A 17802-nucleotide genomic window follows, 5' to 3' on the forward strand; every position below is an offset into this window, starting at 1 on the left:
GAGACTCAATTTTAGAAGTCAGTCAGTACAGTATGGATTTGGTAGTGTCAGTATGCTGCAGTGAGTAGTCATTCTGTATTGAGTCAATGTTCAGTAATGCATTAGACTGAAGAGAGTGTTAGTCTGTATGCAACAAAGAAGAGACAAAAACAGAATGCTTTAGACAACTTACTGTTTAAACCAGGGGTCCTCAAACTTTTTAAACAGAGGTCCAGGTCACAATCCCTCAAACTGTTGGAGGGCTGGATTATAATTTGTAAAAAACATGAACGAATTCCTATGCGCACTGCACATATCTTATTTGTAGTGCAAAAAACAATACAATAATTAAAATGAAGAACAATTTTAACAAATATAAACTTATTAGTATTTCAATTGGAAGTGTGGGCCTGCTTTTGGTTGATGAGAAAGAATTGTTGTTGTTGTGTGCTTTCAAGTAGTTTCAGACTTAGCGAGGGCCGTATCCAATCCCCGGGTCTTAGTTTGAGGACCCCTGGTTTAAACTGTCAACCGATAAGAAATGTACCTGTATGCTGAATACATGAAGTCTGTAAGTAAATCAACTATGTTACTTTTAATGAAAAGTGCTTATTGTTTGTCTCTTAAGGGCATGATTTAAAAACCAATATATTTTATATTTTAATTTTTGGGCAACTGAAATAACACTTCGGAAGATCTGCTATATATTTTGTGCATTGGCATATCTTTGTTCCTAACAGTTCAGAGAGATAACCAGGTATATCAGTCTAACAACTGAGAAGCCTAATTTGCTTTGCATGAATACTAGTGGATATTTACCACTAAGGAGAAGTTTCACTCAAATGAGAATTTAACTCTTCTTCGGAAGATTGTACTTTCCAAAAGGTTATGATTATTCCAAATAGTGTGAATGCCAATTAATCTCTAAAAGGGACACGCTTCCGAAAGGCTATGGAGATCCCTGGTTTTCCAACAGAATCTAATAAAACAAACGAGAGCACATCTTGCAATCTGAAGCTTTTCCACACCTAGTATAGATGAGCAATAAACAGAGAAGCTGTTGTCATATTCCTGTCTAAAAAGGGCATCCATACATGTATGTGTGTTGCCAAAAAAAGCTTATATGTAAAGCAGGTAGAGGAAATTGTGATCTTCCAGATATTGTTGGACAACTGCTCTTTTCCATTGTCTCTGCTGGCTGAAGGGGATGGGAGTTGTAGTCCAATAGAAATGATGAGTTAAATCATTTATGCAATTAACAATTTCTGTTACCCAAGAGTCAGAACTACGAGGGTTATCCGGAAAGTTAGGTTAAAAGACACATAGCTCTCGCAGGGAATTTTCTTATGGGAAGTTGGTATCACTGACATGTAGCAAGAAGCCAGTGGAAGTGAATGAGCAGTGCCAGTCATCAGTAGCTCATTGACTGGCATTATGGTGAAGGTTAGAGATTAGTGTCCTCATTCTGTTTCCCTCCAATTGCGAAGTTTGCGCTGTAATACACTACCTAAATGCTAAGGGCATAAACACCACTGTGATTCATGCCCTTAGCATTTAGGTAGTGTATTACAGGGGGAGTCATTTTTGCGCATGTGCTGTTGCGTCTTTTTGCTTTTGGGGCTTTGTAAGTCCCTTCCGCTGTGTTTTTATGAGTGATGGTCACTTGTTGGCCTGATAGGTGTATTGTGTCCAAATTTGGTGTCAATTTGTCCAGTGGTTTTTGAGTTATGTTAATCCCACAAAGAACATTACATTTTTATTTATATAGATTTGTATTTTTAAAAAATCTTGTAACCTTACTGTCCAGACAACCCTCATCTGTACCAAGCCACAATTTAATATAATTTCACAAGATTGACAAAAGAGAAGCACTTTTCTTTTTCTGACATACTCTTTATTTTATTTTCTTTGATGTATTTAAAAAAATGGAATGACAACAATACAGAAAGGCCCAGAATGGTAGATTTTATGCTCTGTAACTGTACAAGTTAAACATACAAATGTAGTGGACAGAAGGCAACAATCGCTTCAGAGAAGGCAGATGGATCATCATTCAAATGTTTCCCTCCCTCTCTCTACTCCCATAAGGTTCTGTAGGACAAAAAGGGCAAACAACTCTCCTATAATAAGAGGAAGGGAAAGCAGGTGTGCACAAAAAGTTGGGGAAAGAAAATGGAATGAGTTAACAACAAATGTTTGAACTGGTTCCCACGATACACCTTCCTTACTCTGTAACTCAGGAAAATGTATTAATAGGATGCTGACAGGTGGCTGTTATGTTTTATGTTGTATCTCTAATGTGAGGTTAATCAAATAGATGTAGTTCTGTATATGGGTAAATCTACACTGTATAATTAATAATTTAATAATTGACACCACTTAAACTGCCGCCGCGCAATGCTAAACAACCCTGGGGTTGTAGGTTGGCGTGGCACCAGCACTCTTTGGCAGAGAAGGCTAAAGAGCTTGTAAAACTACAACTCCCATGTTTACATAGAATTGAATCATGGCAGCTAAAGTGGTGGCAAACTGCATGAATTGTACAATGTGGATGCATCCTACATTGTCAATCTTACAGCAACTAGTAAAACCCCAACAAAATCCCTGCAGGGAGCCGAATGGTTGGCAACGGAATAAGTGCCACTTGTCTTCGTGACTTATCAACCACTTTTCCCCATCCCTCCCTTCCACGAATACTGAATGGCTCTGTTGCTTTTTTCAACGGAATGACAACTGGTGTTTTAACCCCTTGTTTCACTGTGTTTTTTTAAAACTCATTTCACATTTATGAGGGTGGGTCAAAAAGTTTTGCCCCCTGTGCCATAAAACCGTTATGAATGAACATATAACAGCAGAAGTTGCTACAGATCATAGCCTGAACTATCTTCTACACAAAACTACTGTTCCACATAGTCACCATCAATTTGAACACATTTGCGGCATCATTTAACCCAGGCATCAAAATCATTTTGGAAAAAATCAGGATTTTGTTTCATGACCCATGATTTAAAGCTGTTTTAACATCATTCAAGTCAATGAATTTGAAACGACGTAGGTTATCTTTCAGAGGTCCAAACAGTTAAAAGTCAGAAGGGGGCAAATTATAAACATTCATCAAGCAATTATGGATTTCCTTGGGTGCACAACATTCCTTGCTAGAAATTCAATGACAACTCTTTCTTTTAAATTCAGATTCATGGATCTAATTAGTCAATTAGAAAAAGAAAAGACTGTATCAGCACAGTAAGGTTACCTCTGTCATACCGTGCACAGATACTCCAGTAGCTGTGAAAGAAATATTAGGTTCATGTGGTTTTTTTCGGGCTATATGGTCATGTTCTAGAGGCATTGTCTCCTGACGTTTCGCCTGCATCTATGGCAAGCATCCTCAGAGGTAGTGAGGATGCTTGCCATAGATGCAGGCGAAACGTCAGGAGAAAATGCCTCTAGAACATGGCCATATAGCCTGAAAAATCCCACAAGAAACTAGTGATTCCAGCTATGAAAGCCTTCGACAATACAAAGAAATATTACTTTTTGACCCACCCTCGATGTGACAGGCATTTCAGGAAAGGTTATTGTTATGTTCATGCATAACAGAAGAGCAATCATAATTCAAGAAGTTTCACTGAAGTAATTTAAAGTGAAGATGGCTACCCATACAGGCATTAAAAACCCTCTCAAACTCCCCAAAACACATACAACTTAAACAAGACATGAGAGAGGTCCAATATGGGAGATGCTATGTTTAGCAAAGTGCATGTCAGGAACGAAAAGGGCTGGTGCAAAAGGACTAAAACCAATGCAACTTACACAATCACCAATTCCAAGAGTCCTGACAGTTTTGGTACAAATGGACTAGAATCCCGGGATGGAGACCACTGCACCATGCTAGAGTTGACAAAGGAAAAGTGTGGCGCCAGATAATTGCTGGTGAAAAAGTAACCAGGAATGGTTCAAAAATGATGTGGTCAAGGACAAGAGAAAAGGACAGTAAAGCAGGAGTGTTCTGGGCAGGAAGATGGAGGAAGATCTAACTGCTGGGATCTGAAATGGTGTGAGTAAATGTCTATTTATTACCACTACTTTCAGATGTTTTGGCTCAAAACTCACCCCAGATGCCACCAGCAGGGCAAATGGAATGAGACTGTGAGAGCCGCAGTCAAAATCATCTGGAGAGCCAGATTTCTCAGGCCTGCTCCAGGAAAAAAGTGATGCTTCGATATAACAGCAGGCTTTGGGTGGATTTTCTGACAGCTTAAACCAGTGACTGGAAACAAGTCCCTATGAGTAGGGCAATACTGCTAAAAAGGGGAAGGAAACTATTTTCCTTTCCTTCCTTCCATCCATTCATCCACCCCGAGGCTTGTCCGTCAGCCTTTTGTAGCCAGATACACTTTAACCAAAGGTCCATTTTCTTCTCAAGAGTAGAAACATCGAACAAGTGACGGACTAAGCAGACAGTCATATGCTGGCTTAAAAATAAAGGCAAGGTTGTGGAGAAGGTCTCCTCAAAGGCTCTTGATGGAAAAGAGAATGAGGTAAAACTCCATGTCACTTATATCAGTTTATGTCACCATTCTCCTGCTCCTTTCCTTCACTGCTCCCCTTGTCTACATTCATATGTCAAGAAATGGCTGAGCCCTTAAGCAACGATGGGAGTGCAAGCAAGCAAAACTCCCAGAGCCCGGCAAGCATGGACCTACACAAAAAACCCACAGACAAAAATGGGAAAGAATGCGAGAGGAGCGGAGAAGCTATTGTACAGTCCCTTATCAGCAAATCCCTCAAGCTGTAGGATCTCTGATGCTTTTGCAATCTTTCATAATCTCTTCTGGAAAGAAAGAGAACAACAGTCTTTTAGAGGACTCCCTGTTACTTCCCTCTGGAAAGGAAGACACAATGGACGGAGGGATAAGGCTCAGAAACCAAGAGAGCGGATTGCAGATCCCGGTCTGTTGGAGAGAGACGTGTCAAGCACAGACAAAACTCCCCACGTCTTCTTGCCCCTGCTTCCATCACCTAAGAGGAGGCCAAGTGCATCTGATTTGTGCGTGAGATGCGGCAAAAGGCAGCCAGTGGGATGTCCAGCTGGAAGAGATGGAAGTGAAAAGTCACTGTTGGCTGCTACATCCTACTTGTCGATGAGTCCCCCTTCCTTGAGCTTGAAGTAGAAGAACTTCTCAAGGGTATTGGCACACTTGCAGTAATCGCTCTCGGGCGGATTGTATTCACGGCAGTTGGTGATGATGCGCTGCAAGTCAGCAATGAACAGCTTCTTGGTGACGTAGTAGCGGTTCTTAAGCCGCTCGGTCATCGTCTTGAGGTCTGCAGGAGGATGGAGGAAAGACCAAAGTTCAGTTGAATAGAGTGGTTTGAAAAGTGGAGCACACCCTTCTGGCTGTTTGTGCATCATTATAACCTTTTCAACAGTGTATTCCCCCAACTTAATGCCTTTGGAATCTGTTGGACTACAACTCACATCAACAGCAACCAGCATATAGGTCATGTAGTTTGACGTACCCAAGAGACTGCAGATGAGGAATGGCTGGTGCTCATTATTGGGATTCAATCCCACACTGCCCAAGTCTCAAGTCCTCAATGAGGAACAGTTAGTTAGTTTCGAATGGACGAAGGGTTTTCTTTCCCCCATGTCTTCTGCATGACAGTTGGGAATGTATCTTATCACTGCCGTGTTGGCAGAAGTTTATGGGACCACATATTGAAAGCAGCTGCTCTGTGCTTTCTAGAGCTGAACTCCTGTTTGGATTCAGGCACCTCTAACAAAATTCAAGAAAATTTATTTGCATCTTACTTTTTTCCTCACTCAGAAAAGTAAGGGCCAAATCTAGCTACATACCAATTGGAAAACGGATGATTTCATAGTAGTCTGGAGCCTCAGATTTCTTCACTGGTTCCATGAAAGGCCAAGCGCTGGGGTGGGTCTGTGAGGCGAGAGAAAGAGAACACATCAGCACAGAAAAAAAGCAAAGAAAAAAAGTGCCACTCTCCAGAACTTGCTGAAATGCAGCTCCATGCTGGCTGTGGCTCAGGGGATCTGCAATTCAGCATCACCTGGAGGCAGGCTTCTTCTGACTGGATATGTGTGCAGGGAACAGGTTCCCAACCAGATTTTTTAAACCCCTTTTGTTTTAGCTTCCAATTTGCTGAAGTATTCTGTATAGTGAATAGCCTGTTTAAACATTATCAATCTCACTTGGTTCTCATGAAGCTATTTATTTTATTTCAAACACTTTTACCTTGCCCTTCTCAACCTCTGGGGGGGACTCCAATAATTCGATGCCACGTAATAAAATACAAGTCACCAATAATTACAATAGTTAAAAGCATAAAAACATTAAAACAATATACTCAGAGTCTACCGAACTATTACCACTCTGGTGGCCATTATCTAGCCGTATGCTATGACTGAGTACTCCATTTAACTTATCCATAATCCATTGCCAAGCCATTGTCAATTGTTATTTCCGCCTAATTACCCGAAGGCCTGGTCCCACGTCCACGTTTTTACCTTCTTTCTAAAGGTGAGAAGGGATGACGTGAAGGCCCTGTCCCTCGTCCCCGCCAAGCGTGTTTGAGACAGAGGCAGGGCCGAGAGCAAGGCCTCCCCAGAAGATCTTAAACTCCGAGGTGGGACGTAGAAGGAGATACGTTAGGAAAGAAAGCTACTTCTTTCTTTTCTTTTAAGAATTTCACCTCAGTGCCTATCTATTAAGTGTCACTGCTCTAAAAAGGACAGCTGTGTTGCCAAAAAAGCTTATATGTAAAGCAAGCAGAGGAACTTGTGATCTTCCAGAAAATTTGGACAACTACTCTTTTCCATTGTCTCCACTTGCCGAAGGGGATGGGAGTTGCAGTCTGTCAGAAATATTAAAAATGAACTGGGTATTTTTGGTGACAAAAGTGTGAGTCAAGTACTGAAAGAGTTACTAGGCTGAAGCCTGTTAGTCAGTGGGCCAAAGCAAGTGTCACCCTGAGGAGAGTGAGTAGGTCGAAGTCTCTTATTGTAGGTCGAAGTCTCTTAGTGCTAGTAGGTCTCAGTGCGAGAGAAGCCTCATGTGAGAAAGCTCTGGTGTGAAGGCTGCTGTGTGTATAGCTACTGTGTATTTGTTTATTCATGTTATGGAAACCTTGCTGTTGTAAATAGAGCAACCATATTATTTTACTACTAAGAAAAGCCTCTGTAACAAATTACTTAATTTATTGGAGTTTTTAAGAAAACAGGTTTTATTGAGTAATATATAGTGCAGGCAGGTTGGTTTGAAATGTAGCCGTTGGTTTGGCTGCGTTTCCATAGCGACGTAGGCCTCCAGGCAAAAGCAAAAGGGGCGGAGCAAACTGCCACTGGAGGTGAGCACAATTAGAAAAGTCAGTCTTTGGTGAGCTAGCCAAAGAGGAAAGTTGGTTCCTCTTTGTTCATAAATCAGGATACATTTGACAGGATGGACAAAATATATCATTCTGAAGATGGGTTGGGATGAGTCTCCCTTGTTTACTGGATCAAGTTTGGGCAGTCCCTATTGTGACCTACAGTCTACCCTTCCACCTGGCAAAATCACACTGCTTATCCCTGGGGAAGGAAAATATTAATGGGCCAGGCTTTAGCACAACGGGTTAAACTGCCAGCTGCAGAGTATCTTGCAGATCGAAAGGTCAACAGTTCAAGCCCAGGTTGGGGTGAGCTCCCAACTACCAGAACAGCTTCTGCTCACCCAGCAGTTCGAAAACAGCAATGTGAGTAGATAAATAGGTACTGCTTTGGTAGGGAGGGAATAAAAGGCGCCTATGCAGACATGCTGGCGATTTGATCGGGAGAGCCTATAAGGACACAGAGCCCTTCAGCATGGAAGATGTAGTCACAGCTCTCCCCCCGCCCTCAGTATATTATTATTATTATTATTATTATTATTATTATTATTATTAATCAAATCACCTTGATTTGTGCAAGGAGGTTTTTTAAGGTGGTATACAACTGATCTGGATCCTTGAGCTCTTTCCTGAAAAATAAAAATCAAAGTTTGAATTATCAATACCCTATGAAACATTTGGGCTCAACATGTTCAATTAAAACATAATTTTTATCTACAGCATAGTTCGGGAATGGAGAATATGTGACATTCTAGACATTGTTAGACTGAAAATAACAGAAATCCCTGACTATTGATTATTCTGGCCAAAGTGAACTCCATCAAACATCTGTAGTCTACCATCCCTGGCGCAGCTTATTGGCACAGATGGCTCCAAAACTATTGCATCCCTTTGGGTAAAAGCAAGAAGGGGAACATTAGGAAAAATATCCTGATGGTAAGAGTTGTGTAACAGTGGAATAGGTTGCCTAGGAATCCCGTGGTGTCTCTGGATGGCCATCTGTCACGAGTGTTTTGATGGTGTATTCCTCCATGGCAAAATATAGTTAAGAGTGGGAGGTCCTTGTAGTCTCTTCCAACTATGATTCTATGACTGAAAGAAATCTGAAATCTTCTGAAAAGCAGTAGGCCTACAGCTGGACCTTTGAGGTCAACACAGAAGAATAGAAAGGTATATGATTGCCAGCCAACAAGCAAGGTTTCAAAAATAGTTTTCTCTACATACATTAAATCTGTAATTCTCAGAACAACACAACAAAGAAGATCAGAAGCTTTCTGCAAGTAGAGAAAAGGGTTTTCAAGGAAGGGGGCAGAAGTAGCTAAGATGTCATGCTGCTTACCCTTTCTCCTTTCCCAGGGGCTTCCATCCTGTTTCCCCTGCAAAAAAGAGAAAGAGAGCATATAATTTCAAAATAAACCAGTGGTCAATAAGAGAAGAGATGGTCACATAATGCTGATTCTATCTGGTAGTAGGGACAGAGATATTGGAGTTTATACCTGCTTTTGTATTATTATTTTTTTGTAGACACCAGGGAACAGTGAAGGACCAAGATCAGGACAGTGAAAAAAGAAGAAGGAGATGGACTGTTTCCTCTTGTAATACACTTGGTATCGGAGACAATATGATTAGGTATTTCAGTTGTGGGGAATGTGTGGTTTGTTGTGTTCATGCTCTATTGGTCACTGATGCATCGGGTGAGAAGAAGACACTGGGCCAAACAGGACACTTCTGTGATCTCACAAAACATTTATATTAAAAGGTTAGCCTCGTCTTGTGAATGTGCAGCTATGGCCATCCCTGATCTCTAAGAAAAATGAAGGGGGTGGAGGGTAAAAAAGAGAAGACTCAGCATTACACGAAATATGATTCCCTCTATGCTAAACATACCCCCCCCCCCAAAGGCTAACCAGTAACAAACTCTGCTAGACTCACGGATGCCTGGAATGCTTTCGATGGGGATATGGCGTACACCTTCTTTGAAGCAAGTGAGGCCTGGGTAGACTTTGCGGATCTGAGCCTGCTTCCTCTCAATCAACTTTTTGATGATCTGTGGAAAGAAAGGAGTAACTGTCACACTTTGGATTGCCAGGAAACCTCAGAGCACCCATCAAGCCCTGCGGAAGAAGAGGGAGCAAGGCAAAGATAATTGAGGGATGAGGTGGATGCATAGTTAGGTTGCTAAATAAGGGGTCCTTTCACATTATACAATCATTGCACTCTGATTCTCATTTAACTGTCATGGCAACATTCTCTGGAATCCTGAGATTTATAATTGAGGAAGGGATAGGTAATTATGATTCTCAGCCAGAGGACTCCAGTACCTCACCAAAATACAAAGCCCAGGATTCCACAGGATGCAGCCATGACAGTGAAAGTGAGATTACAGTGCTATACAGGCAGTCCCCGAGTTAAAAACATCCGACTTACAGATGACTCATAGTTAAGAACGGGGATGAGGCATCAGTAAGTGAGAGAAACCTGACCCTCAGAAGTGAAATAGGGAAACGGAGTCTCCACTGAAGCTTTTTCCTCAACCCTTGTTTCTAAAACAAGCCAAATTATTAAAAATCAAATTATCATAGGGATAGAAAGTGAGGTGAAATCTTCTGAACAGGGGCACAGACAGCAAAACAAAGGGGTGTTAACTGCTCCCTCTTTGTAAATTGTCTTTATATGTATTGTACACCGCCATGAGTCGCCCTAATGGGCTGAGAATGGCGGTTAATAAATGCATCAAATAAATAAATAAATAAATAAATAAATTAACCCGTTCCTATGCCATCCAAAGCTAATTATAAAAATTATTGACTAGTTACACTTAAAATATATATGTGTTCCGATTTATAAACAAATTCAACTTACAGACACACATACAGAACCTCTCTTGTTCATAACTTGAGGACTGCTTGTAATTGTGTCGCGGCCCCAAGATTAGTATCAAAGCCGTTTAACAAAGTGCAGCCAAAGAAAGGGCAAAATGCTGGCAGTCACAAGGGATGAGGCTAGTGTAAGGGATCATAAGTGCTTCATTGCTTATAGCAAGGGTGGAGAATCTGTGACTGTTTAGAATCTACTCCCATGACTGACAGCTGGACAAAACTGGCTGCAGCAAAAAGTAGAGTCTAATCATATCTGCAAAGATGAACTGTTTGTCAGAAATACTAAAATTCAACTAGGTATTTTTAATTATAAAAATGTACTGTAAGTGAAGCACTGAAAAGGTTAAATGGATGCAATGACTCAGCAAAAGCTGCAGTTCAATATAAGAAGGTGTTCCTGCAGCTTAGTAGTTCTCAGTCTGTGACAGGTCTCTGTGGGAGAAGGGCTTCAGTGTGTTAGTAGGCCTCAGTGTTAGTAAGCCTGGTATGTGAGAAACTGATGAGAGAAAACCCAGGTTGAAGGCTATCGCATGTGAAGGCTGCTGTATATAAAAAGTTACTGTGGGAAGCTGCTGTGTAAGTTCGGTGCGAGAGAGAGTTCTGTGAGAGCGAAATATTCTATCTCCATGAGAAAGAAGCCCAGCGTGGAAGCAAATAAGGAAGTATAAAGAACTTTGTTCATCTTATAGAAACCTTGTTCTTGTAAATAGTGCAACCATATTATTTTGCTATGAAGAAAAGTCTCCTATGGAAGATATGGCATTGCTCTGTGTGTTTTTGATCTTTTTATCACTTCTGACTACTGGTGCTGGGTCATGCTGCTGCTAATAAGTTACTCTGCTATACATTCATGGGGAGGATCTTTTTTTAATAAACCCACTTGCCCAACACTGTTTCCATAAATGTGGCACAAATGCGGGCAAAATTTAAGGATTCCACCACCCACTGAACCAGAGTAAAAAAAGACTAAAACACAATTTCCCATTTCAGAGTTCTCCAGATGTATTTAACTACAGCTCTCATCATTTACCAACTCAGAGGTCTCTAGACATGTTTAACTACACCTATCACCACTTACAGCCAGTAGGGATAAAATGGTGAAAGTTGTAGTATAAAAAATAAAAACTGGGGGGCATCCTTGCTTGCAATATGGTCTATTTGTTGCTATCAACAGTTTCTCTACCAATAAAAGAGACCATCTTTTCAGCATTTATTCTAAGAGGCTGCAGCAGGACACATCTAGAGAGTGCTGGATTGGAGTCTGCATGCTAAACCTATAATTTTAACTTCTCTATTTTCCACTGTTTGAGTCTGACCCCTTCGCATAAATGGTGAAGGGGTCAGACTCAATAATAAATAACAACAGCAATGACACCTGCACCTTTCTAAATGGTAACTGTATATTATTAAGTACTATGCTATGGCACATGTAACTGACTAAAGAGACAGTAAGAGGCAAGGACAATTCCATCTTCCTTCCTCTTCAAGCCTAATGCCTCACCTCCTTCTGTTTCTTTATGATATGTGAGAGCTCTGTATAAGGAATCCGGGGATTCAGTTCACACTCCATCAAAGTTGCTCCCTCATAGTCCTTGATATAGCCAACGTAGCGGGTCTTGGGGACCTTGATGTCTTTGGAGAAGCCCTGGAGGTCAGAGAAGAAACATCTTGTTCACCTTCCAGCATGAACAAGTCATATATACTAAGCATTCCTATCTGGAAATCTGAAATTTGAGAGGTGTCAAAATGAAACCAAAATGACTCCAAAAATATTTAGAGGATCACAGTTCCCAATTTTTGCTTTACTCTAAGACATATAACAGTAGTTTATATTCTCTAGCTCTCTTCCTGCCACCCATTTCTTCCTTGAATGAGTTGATAGAGTTCAAAAGTATAATCTCTCCTTCACCATAGTTGATGGTTCATTTGGGCCTAGAAATGTTTTTCACCTTGACTGATTGATCCGAACCAACCAGCTTCATAATGCATGGTATAAGGTTGGCTTGCCTTAAACCAACCCTATTTAACATTAGCCACCAAAGATGAAAGCAAAAAGCTCTTCTTCCAAGTTATACAGGAGAAGATGGGAATAATAAATAACAACAGCAATGACACCTGCACCTTTCTATGTATTAGGAACATGTGAACCAAAGGATTAATGAAGTTTGCTTTGGCATGGCCCACTAAATTCTGTTTTGGTATGAATGTTTGAATGTGTCCATAGAGAACATCCATTTCCAAGCTCTGGGAGGAGAGCCAATCCCTCTTGTATTTTGATACTAATTTATTTATTATTTGGCCTTTCTTCTTACAAGTTCAGGATAGTGTACATGGCTCTCCATCCCACTATTATCCTTGTAAAGTTATAAAAATTCATATATATATACATACATACATACATACACATACTCATAACAAACAACACTGTGAAATCAGTCAAAGTAGGAGAGTGAATGGAACCAAGTTCTTCCTGAATCCCAGGCAAAGAATTTAGAAACCTCATTTTGTCTCTCCTCGTTTATAGAATGACATATACCTAAACACAAAGCTGTTTCTAAACAATCTCCAAAGGAACTACTACAGTACCTGCTTCTTGAAGTAGCCAATGGCATACTCATCCGCATAGGTGAGGAAGTAGAGAATGCTGTGCTTGATGTGGTACTCTTTTAAGTGATTCATCAGGTGGGTCCCATAACCCTTCAAGAGGAAAAGGAAGTTGCATGTGGTAAAAGCCAAAGCTTGGAGATAACACATTTACAACTATACAGATGTAAACTATGATGCATTTTAAGGTATTTTAGTTGTGTAGATTTTATTATGTTCTAAATGTGTTGGAGAGATAATTCTAAGTTTATTTAGATACTTATTTTGGGTTAGTCGTTATATGTTCATTTGACGTTGGTTTACTCATTGCTTTTGATTTGGTTTGTTTGTTGTTATTATATTATGGCATTTAATGTTTGCTATTTTTTATTGGAAACCGCCCTGAGTCCCCTCGGAGAGACTGGGCAGGTTATAAATAAGGTATTATTATTTTTATTAGTAGTAATAGTATTATTACAAAGATAACATAATTACTTGTTACTTTCCTCTAGAATCAGAGGCTAACAACATTATTTCTTAATAAGCAAATGAATAAAGCACAAAGTTTTACTTTTTAAATACAGTTCCATTATTGTTATTGCTAATCATTATGGAAGTAAGGTGGCTAGGAGATGAATGAATGATGGGAAATGGAGCTCAACAGCTCCGAGTGGGAACAGTTTCTCTACATCTGTCTTTTAGAGTTATTTTCTCTTTTAAACCAAATGAACATATTCTCTGTGTATACAGGGAATTTGGTATCCTCCAGATTTTAGTTCGGCTGCAGCTTCCATCAGTCCTAGCCTGCATAATCACTGGTAAGAGATAACAGGATTTACAGTCCAACGTCATCTGCAGAATCACACACTTGGTGTAACAGAACTTCTAATATAATCAACTCCTAGCCATTCCCTACATTCTTTGCTTTTTCATCTACATTAGTGGTTCTCAACCTGTGGGTCCCCAGATATTCTGGCCTTCAACTCCCAGAAATCCTAACAGTTGGTAAACTGGCTGGGATTTCTGGAAGCTGTAGGTCACAACACCTGGGGACCCACAGGTTGAGAACCACTGTTCTACATGCATGATACCTGCATTGCTAGGAGGGACAACATGACCCCCACTAAAACAATGTGTGATTCTTAAATCTATTCAGATGTGTAGGTGAATTCTACTTGATAATTATTTACTTATTTTATTTATATCCCATTTTTTCCCCAACAAGTGTTCCACAACAGTTTAGAAGGCTGGTAATGACCTTTCAAAAAGCACAACTTAGTTAGTTCACAACCAATGGATCCTAATAGAAATAAGGAAACAAATACCCCTCTTTAACCCTACCTTGACTTGCTCATTGGATGTCACTGCACAGAAGACAATTTCTGTGAACCCCTGTGTAGGAAACATCCGGAAGCAGATGCCGCCAATCACTCGGCCATCCTTGATCAGAGCCAAAGTCTTGTGCTTACTGGCAAGAAACAAAAAAAAAGTGTATAGGCTTGGACTGGGCAGTCAAGAAAGGAAAACTGAGCATAATATTGTTTGTTTTATCTTTTCACCTTTATTGAATTTAGTAAAGGTGAGATTTTAGGATTACGGAGATGTCTTCTGCATCTGTATTACAAATATAAACTGCTCTATAGCTCTTTTAGTTTTCATAGTTTCATACCTATAATGCTGGGAACAGCAAAGTATTTTTGTGAGGTGGTCAGGAACTCCTTGCTCTGCCTCATTTTTAAAATGCAAGTCCTAATGAAATCATAATTAAACCAGCTAAGATGATGCTGTGGATATACCCTATCTGCCTTGATTAGAACACACAGATGTGGTAGGCAGAAAGGCATCACAACATTACCTGCTGCTTCCACCAATAGCCATTAACTCAGTTATGTAATGCCAAAGAACGTTCTCAAATGCTCAACCCAGTTACAAAAGATTTCACATAATTCTTGTAAGGCAGGAGAACCTTTGTCAACACAAAACCCAGATTCAATTGCAGAGAGGTTCTTCAGGAAGGGAAGAAAATCAGTAGAGGTTGGAGGTGAAAATGGCTGCACAATTTAAGTTAAGCTCTCGCTGCCATAAACTAAGTTTTATGAATAGTTGATTTGCCTGTGGATCTCCTGTTATTCTGTTGGCAAATCAAATTCTTTCATTCATATCCATGCATTTCGAGGACTACAGTTCTCAGAATTCGCCAATGAATATAGCCAGTTCAATTGATGTACTATAAAATTGTTGTTGTGCTTATGCTATGTACATGATTCAAACCCAGTCTTCCTGCAAAATATGCATCACTTTAACTTTGTAAATCCCAAGGACTTGTTTTATGTCGTATACATAGCACAAACACAGCCACAATTTTATAGTAACTCCTAGACAGCTGGGACTGACATATCAGCTAGAGAATTCTCGGAACTGTAGTCCTCATTAATGTTTCCAATCTCTCAACTATTACAACTGACATCCCTTATCATTCAAGAAAGACCACAGAATCACTCCCAAACGTACGGGTCAAAAACCAGGCGGGTGATGTATTCCTTGGGCATTCGAGGCAGCTGGTGTGAAAAAACATTCTGCAAGCCAACCAGCCACATGAGAATCTTCTTGTTTGATTTCTGAGAGAGCGAGTTGCCGATGACATGAAATTCAATTATGCCACGACGCTCCTCAAGCCGGGCTGTCTCATCCCGGGCTGCGTTTGCTGACAGCAGACTCGTCTAAAGAAAAAATACAAGCAGGAAGTTCAAACATATTTGTACAAATGGATTTGAAATGTGGTGTAGATGGGAGTGGTGATTTGTTTTTCTGAAACACAGCTCAATCAGGGTTGAGGGATGTGAGATGCTCCAGATTATTTTTTATTCTTTTAGTATGCAACTCATATAATGTCTCACCATTGGCTATTGTGATTAGAATTGATGGGAGCTGCAGGACAAAAACATCTAGGGGCCACAGTGACTCACTCCTGAGTTAATCTCACTTGACTCCCAGAATCCTTTGCTTCTAATTCCTCCTTTCAAGCTCCATATCCAGAAAAAAGGAACAGACAAAGGTTTTCAACCTTATAACCAACATAATCATACAGTGTTGCTTAATGAAATAACTTGACTGAGAAAAATATGCAAAACATCAGAAAATATTTTTAATGAAATGTGTCAGGAGGAGTATCTTTTCGATAATAAACTACAAAGTAAGGGTAGGGAACCAATCTTTCTTTCATGGCCACATACCCTAATCAGGGACTACAAAATAACAAGAAGGAAGGTCATTATGACATTAGTGAGGGCCAAAACTGAAAGTGGACAGGGCCTCACACGTACTTATATTTTGAGATATTTAACCAGAACATCTCAGCAAACTTTCATTTGATACAAGAAAGGGCCATTTATTTGCCAAAGCCTCTTCTCCATCCACCTCCATTTCTTAATTCAATGAAAAGAGGTGGGACACAGATACACTCTTTTGAGAGCCACCACCCAAAAAACATATTTGGCAATGAGAAGTATTTTATTACTGATTGCACTGCTTGTCAGACCTCCAAAAGCAACATATATTTTGTAAAATATATGCAGACAGTAATTAGGGCAAACATAGCCACTTTGAGTCCCCTTTGGAGAGATAAAGTGGGGTAATAATAATAATAATAATAATAATAATACTTGGGAAGTGTCCAATGTGTGATCCAATACAACAGCCAGCACAGTGATCTTGTTTGCTGTTTACTAATCTTGTTATGTTTCAAATAATAATATTTTTGCTGTTTTCTGCACAACTAAATATGGTAAAGGCCCACTCCTTTATACTCAGCATCAAGTTTAATGTACCTCAGGCCCTAACATGGCGGCTGGATCTGTGATCGTCAACATCACTTCGTTGACAAGTTCCATTGGGATGTCACCTAACACACGGATCCGTTTGGCATCCTCCAAAGTCAAGCTCTCAGGAAGTTTTCTCTTTTCACCTACGAGGACAGCAAAAAAGAAATGAGAAATAAGGATTAAATGTATGGAACTGAACATGATTCATGTCACTGCCAGAAGTCATGTTCCACAGTATTGGCATTTACAATGCATTTCCTATGATTCTGGACTAGACTTCAAGGCAATAGATTGTTTTGTTTTGGTTACATTTTGTTCTGGCTGCAAATCAACTCTATAGAGACTCCATCCTAGGATTCTCTTAGCAAGATTTATTCAGAGGTTATTGTTTTAGTCTAAGACTGCTATTGTTTTAGTCTAAGACTGAGAGGGCATGACTTGCCCAAGGTCACAAATGGATCTCCAAAGAGGAGTGGAGATGCATTATCGGTCTCCTGGAATATTAGCCACAATTGAAACAACTTCACCACACTGGCTCTTATTAAATACACAGATAAACACTGTTTTAAGAGTCAGATAAATTATGAAACAAATTTGAGTTTACTCATTGTGAGAGAAAACCTCATGAAACCAATGGGACTAACTTGAACCCTTCTGATTGCAATAGGTCACTCAGTACCTTTCCCAATCTGGATTCCTCCTACTGTTGTGACTAAAATACTCGGCAAGTAAAACCAGGGCTTATTAGTAAGGATAGATGCTGCAGGCCAAAATATCTGGAGGTTCTCAGATTGTGGAGGACTAAGCAAACATTTACAGTTCATTGTGCAAGCTTCCAAGTATCACAAAACCCATGATTAACTCTGTAAGGTCACACATTTTAAATGGTTACAAAACAGACAATTCCTTCTGAAAGTTTCCTTCTTGGTCCTTCATTTCTTTAAACATTGTGAACCTACCTGGCACAGAATCCAATGAGCTGCCATCAAGGTTCATGGATGCCAAAGATGAGCTGCAACTCAAAGATTTGCTAAAAAGTGGTGTGCTGGCTGCAGGTACAGTGCTGATAGCTGCACAGAAAAATGGCAGTAATAGGTTAGAACATTAAGAACTGTCAACAGAGAATGGAGATCAAATTCAGATGCAGGAGC

General features: G+C 40.1%; 1 protein-coding gene across 1 annotated transcript in view; it reads right to left on the minus strand.

The window, feature by feature from the left end:
* Positions 1-1851: 1851 nt before the first annotated feature.
* The window catches only part of KAT2A (lysine acetyltransferase 2A), a 30914-nt gene continuing 14963 nt past the window's right edge, over positions 1852-17802 (minus strand). Inside the window, exons 8-18 of the mRNA XM_060780953.2 lie at positions 17611-17721; positions 16658-16794; positions 15342-15550; positions 14172-14298; positions 12834-12944; positions 11749-11892; positions 9301-9415; positions 8708-8744; positions 7934-7997; positions 5840-5924; positions 1852-5307 (exon numbers count right to left, since the gene is read on the minus strand). Of these exons, the coding sequence (XP_060636936.2) occupies positions 5114-5307; positions 5840-5924; positions 7934-7997; positions 8708-8744; positions 9301-9415; positions 11749-11892; positions 12834-12944; positions 14172-14298; positions 15342-15550; positions 16658-16794; positions 17611-17721 (1334 nt within the window). The 3' untranslated portion in view covers positions 1852-5113. The remainder of the gene's footprint in view (positions 5308-5839; positions 5925-7933; positions 7998-8707; positions 8745-9300; positions 9416-11748; positions 11893-12833; positions 12945-14171; positions 14299-15341; positions 15551-16657; positions 16795-17610; positions 17722-17802) is intronic.

The sequence above is a fragment of the Anolis sagrei genome, chromosome 6 (assembly GCF_037176765.1).
Source record: "Anolis sagrei isolate rAnoSag1 chromosome 6, rAnoSag1.mat, whole genome shotgun sequence".
Lineage (NCBI taxonomy): Eukaryota > Metazoa > Chordata > Lepidosauria > Squamata > Dactyloidae > Anolis > Anolis sagrei.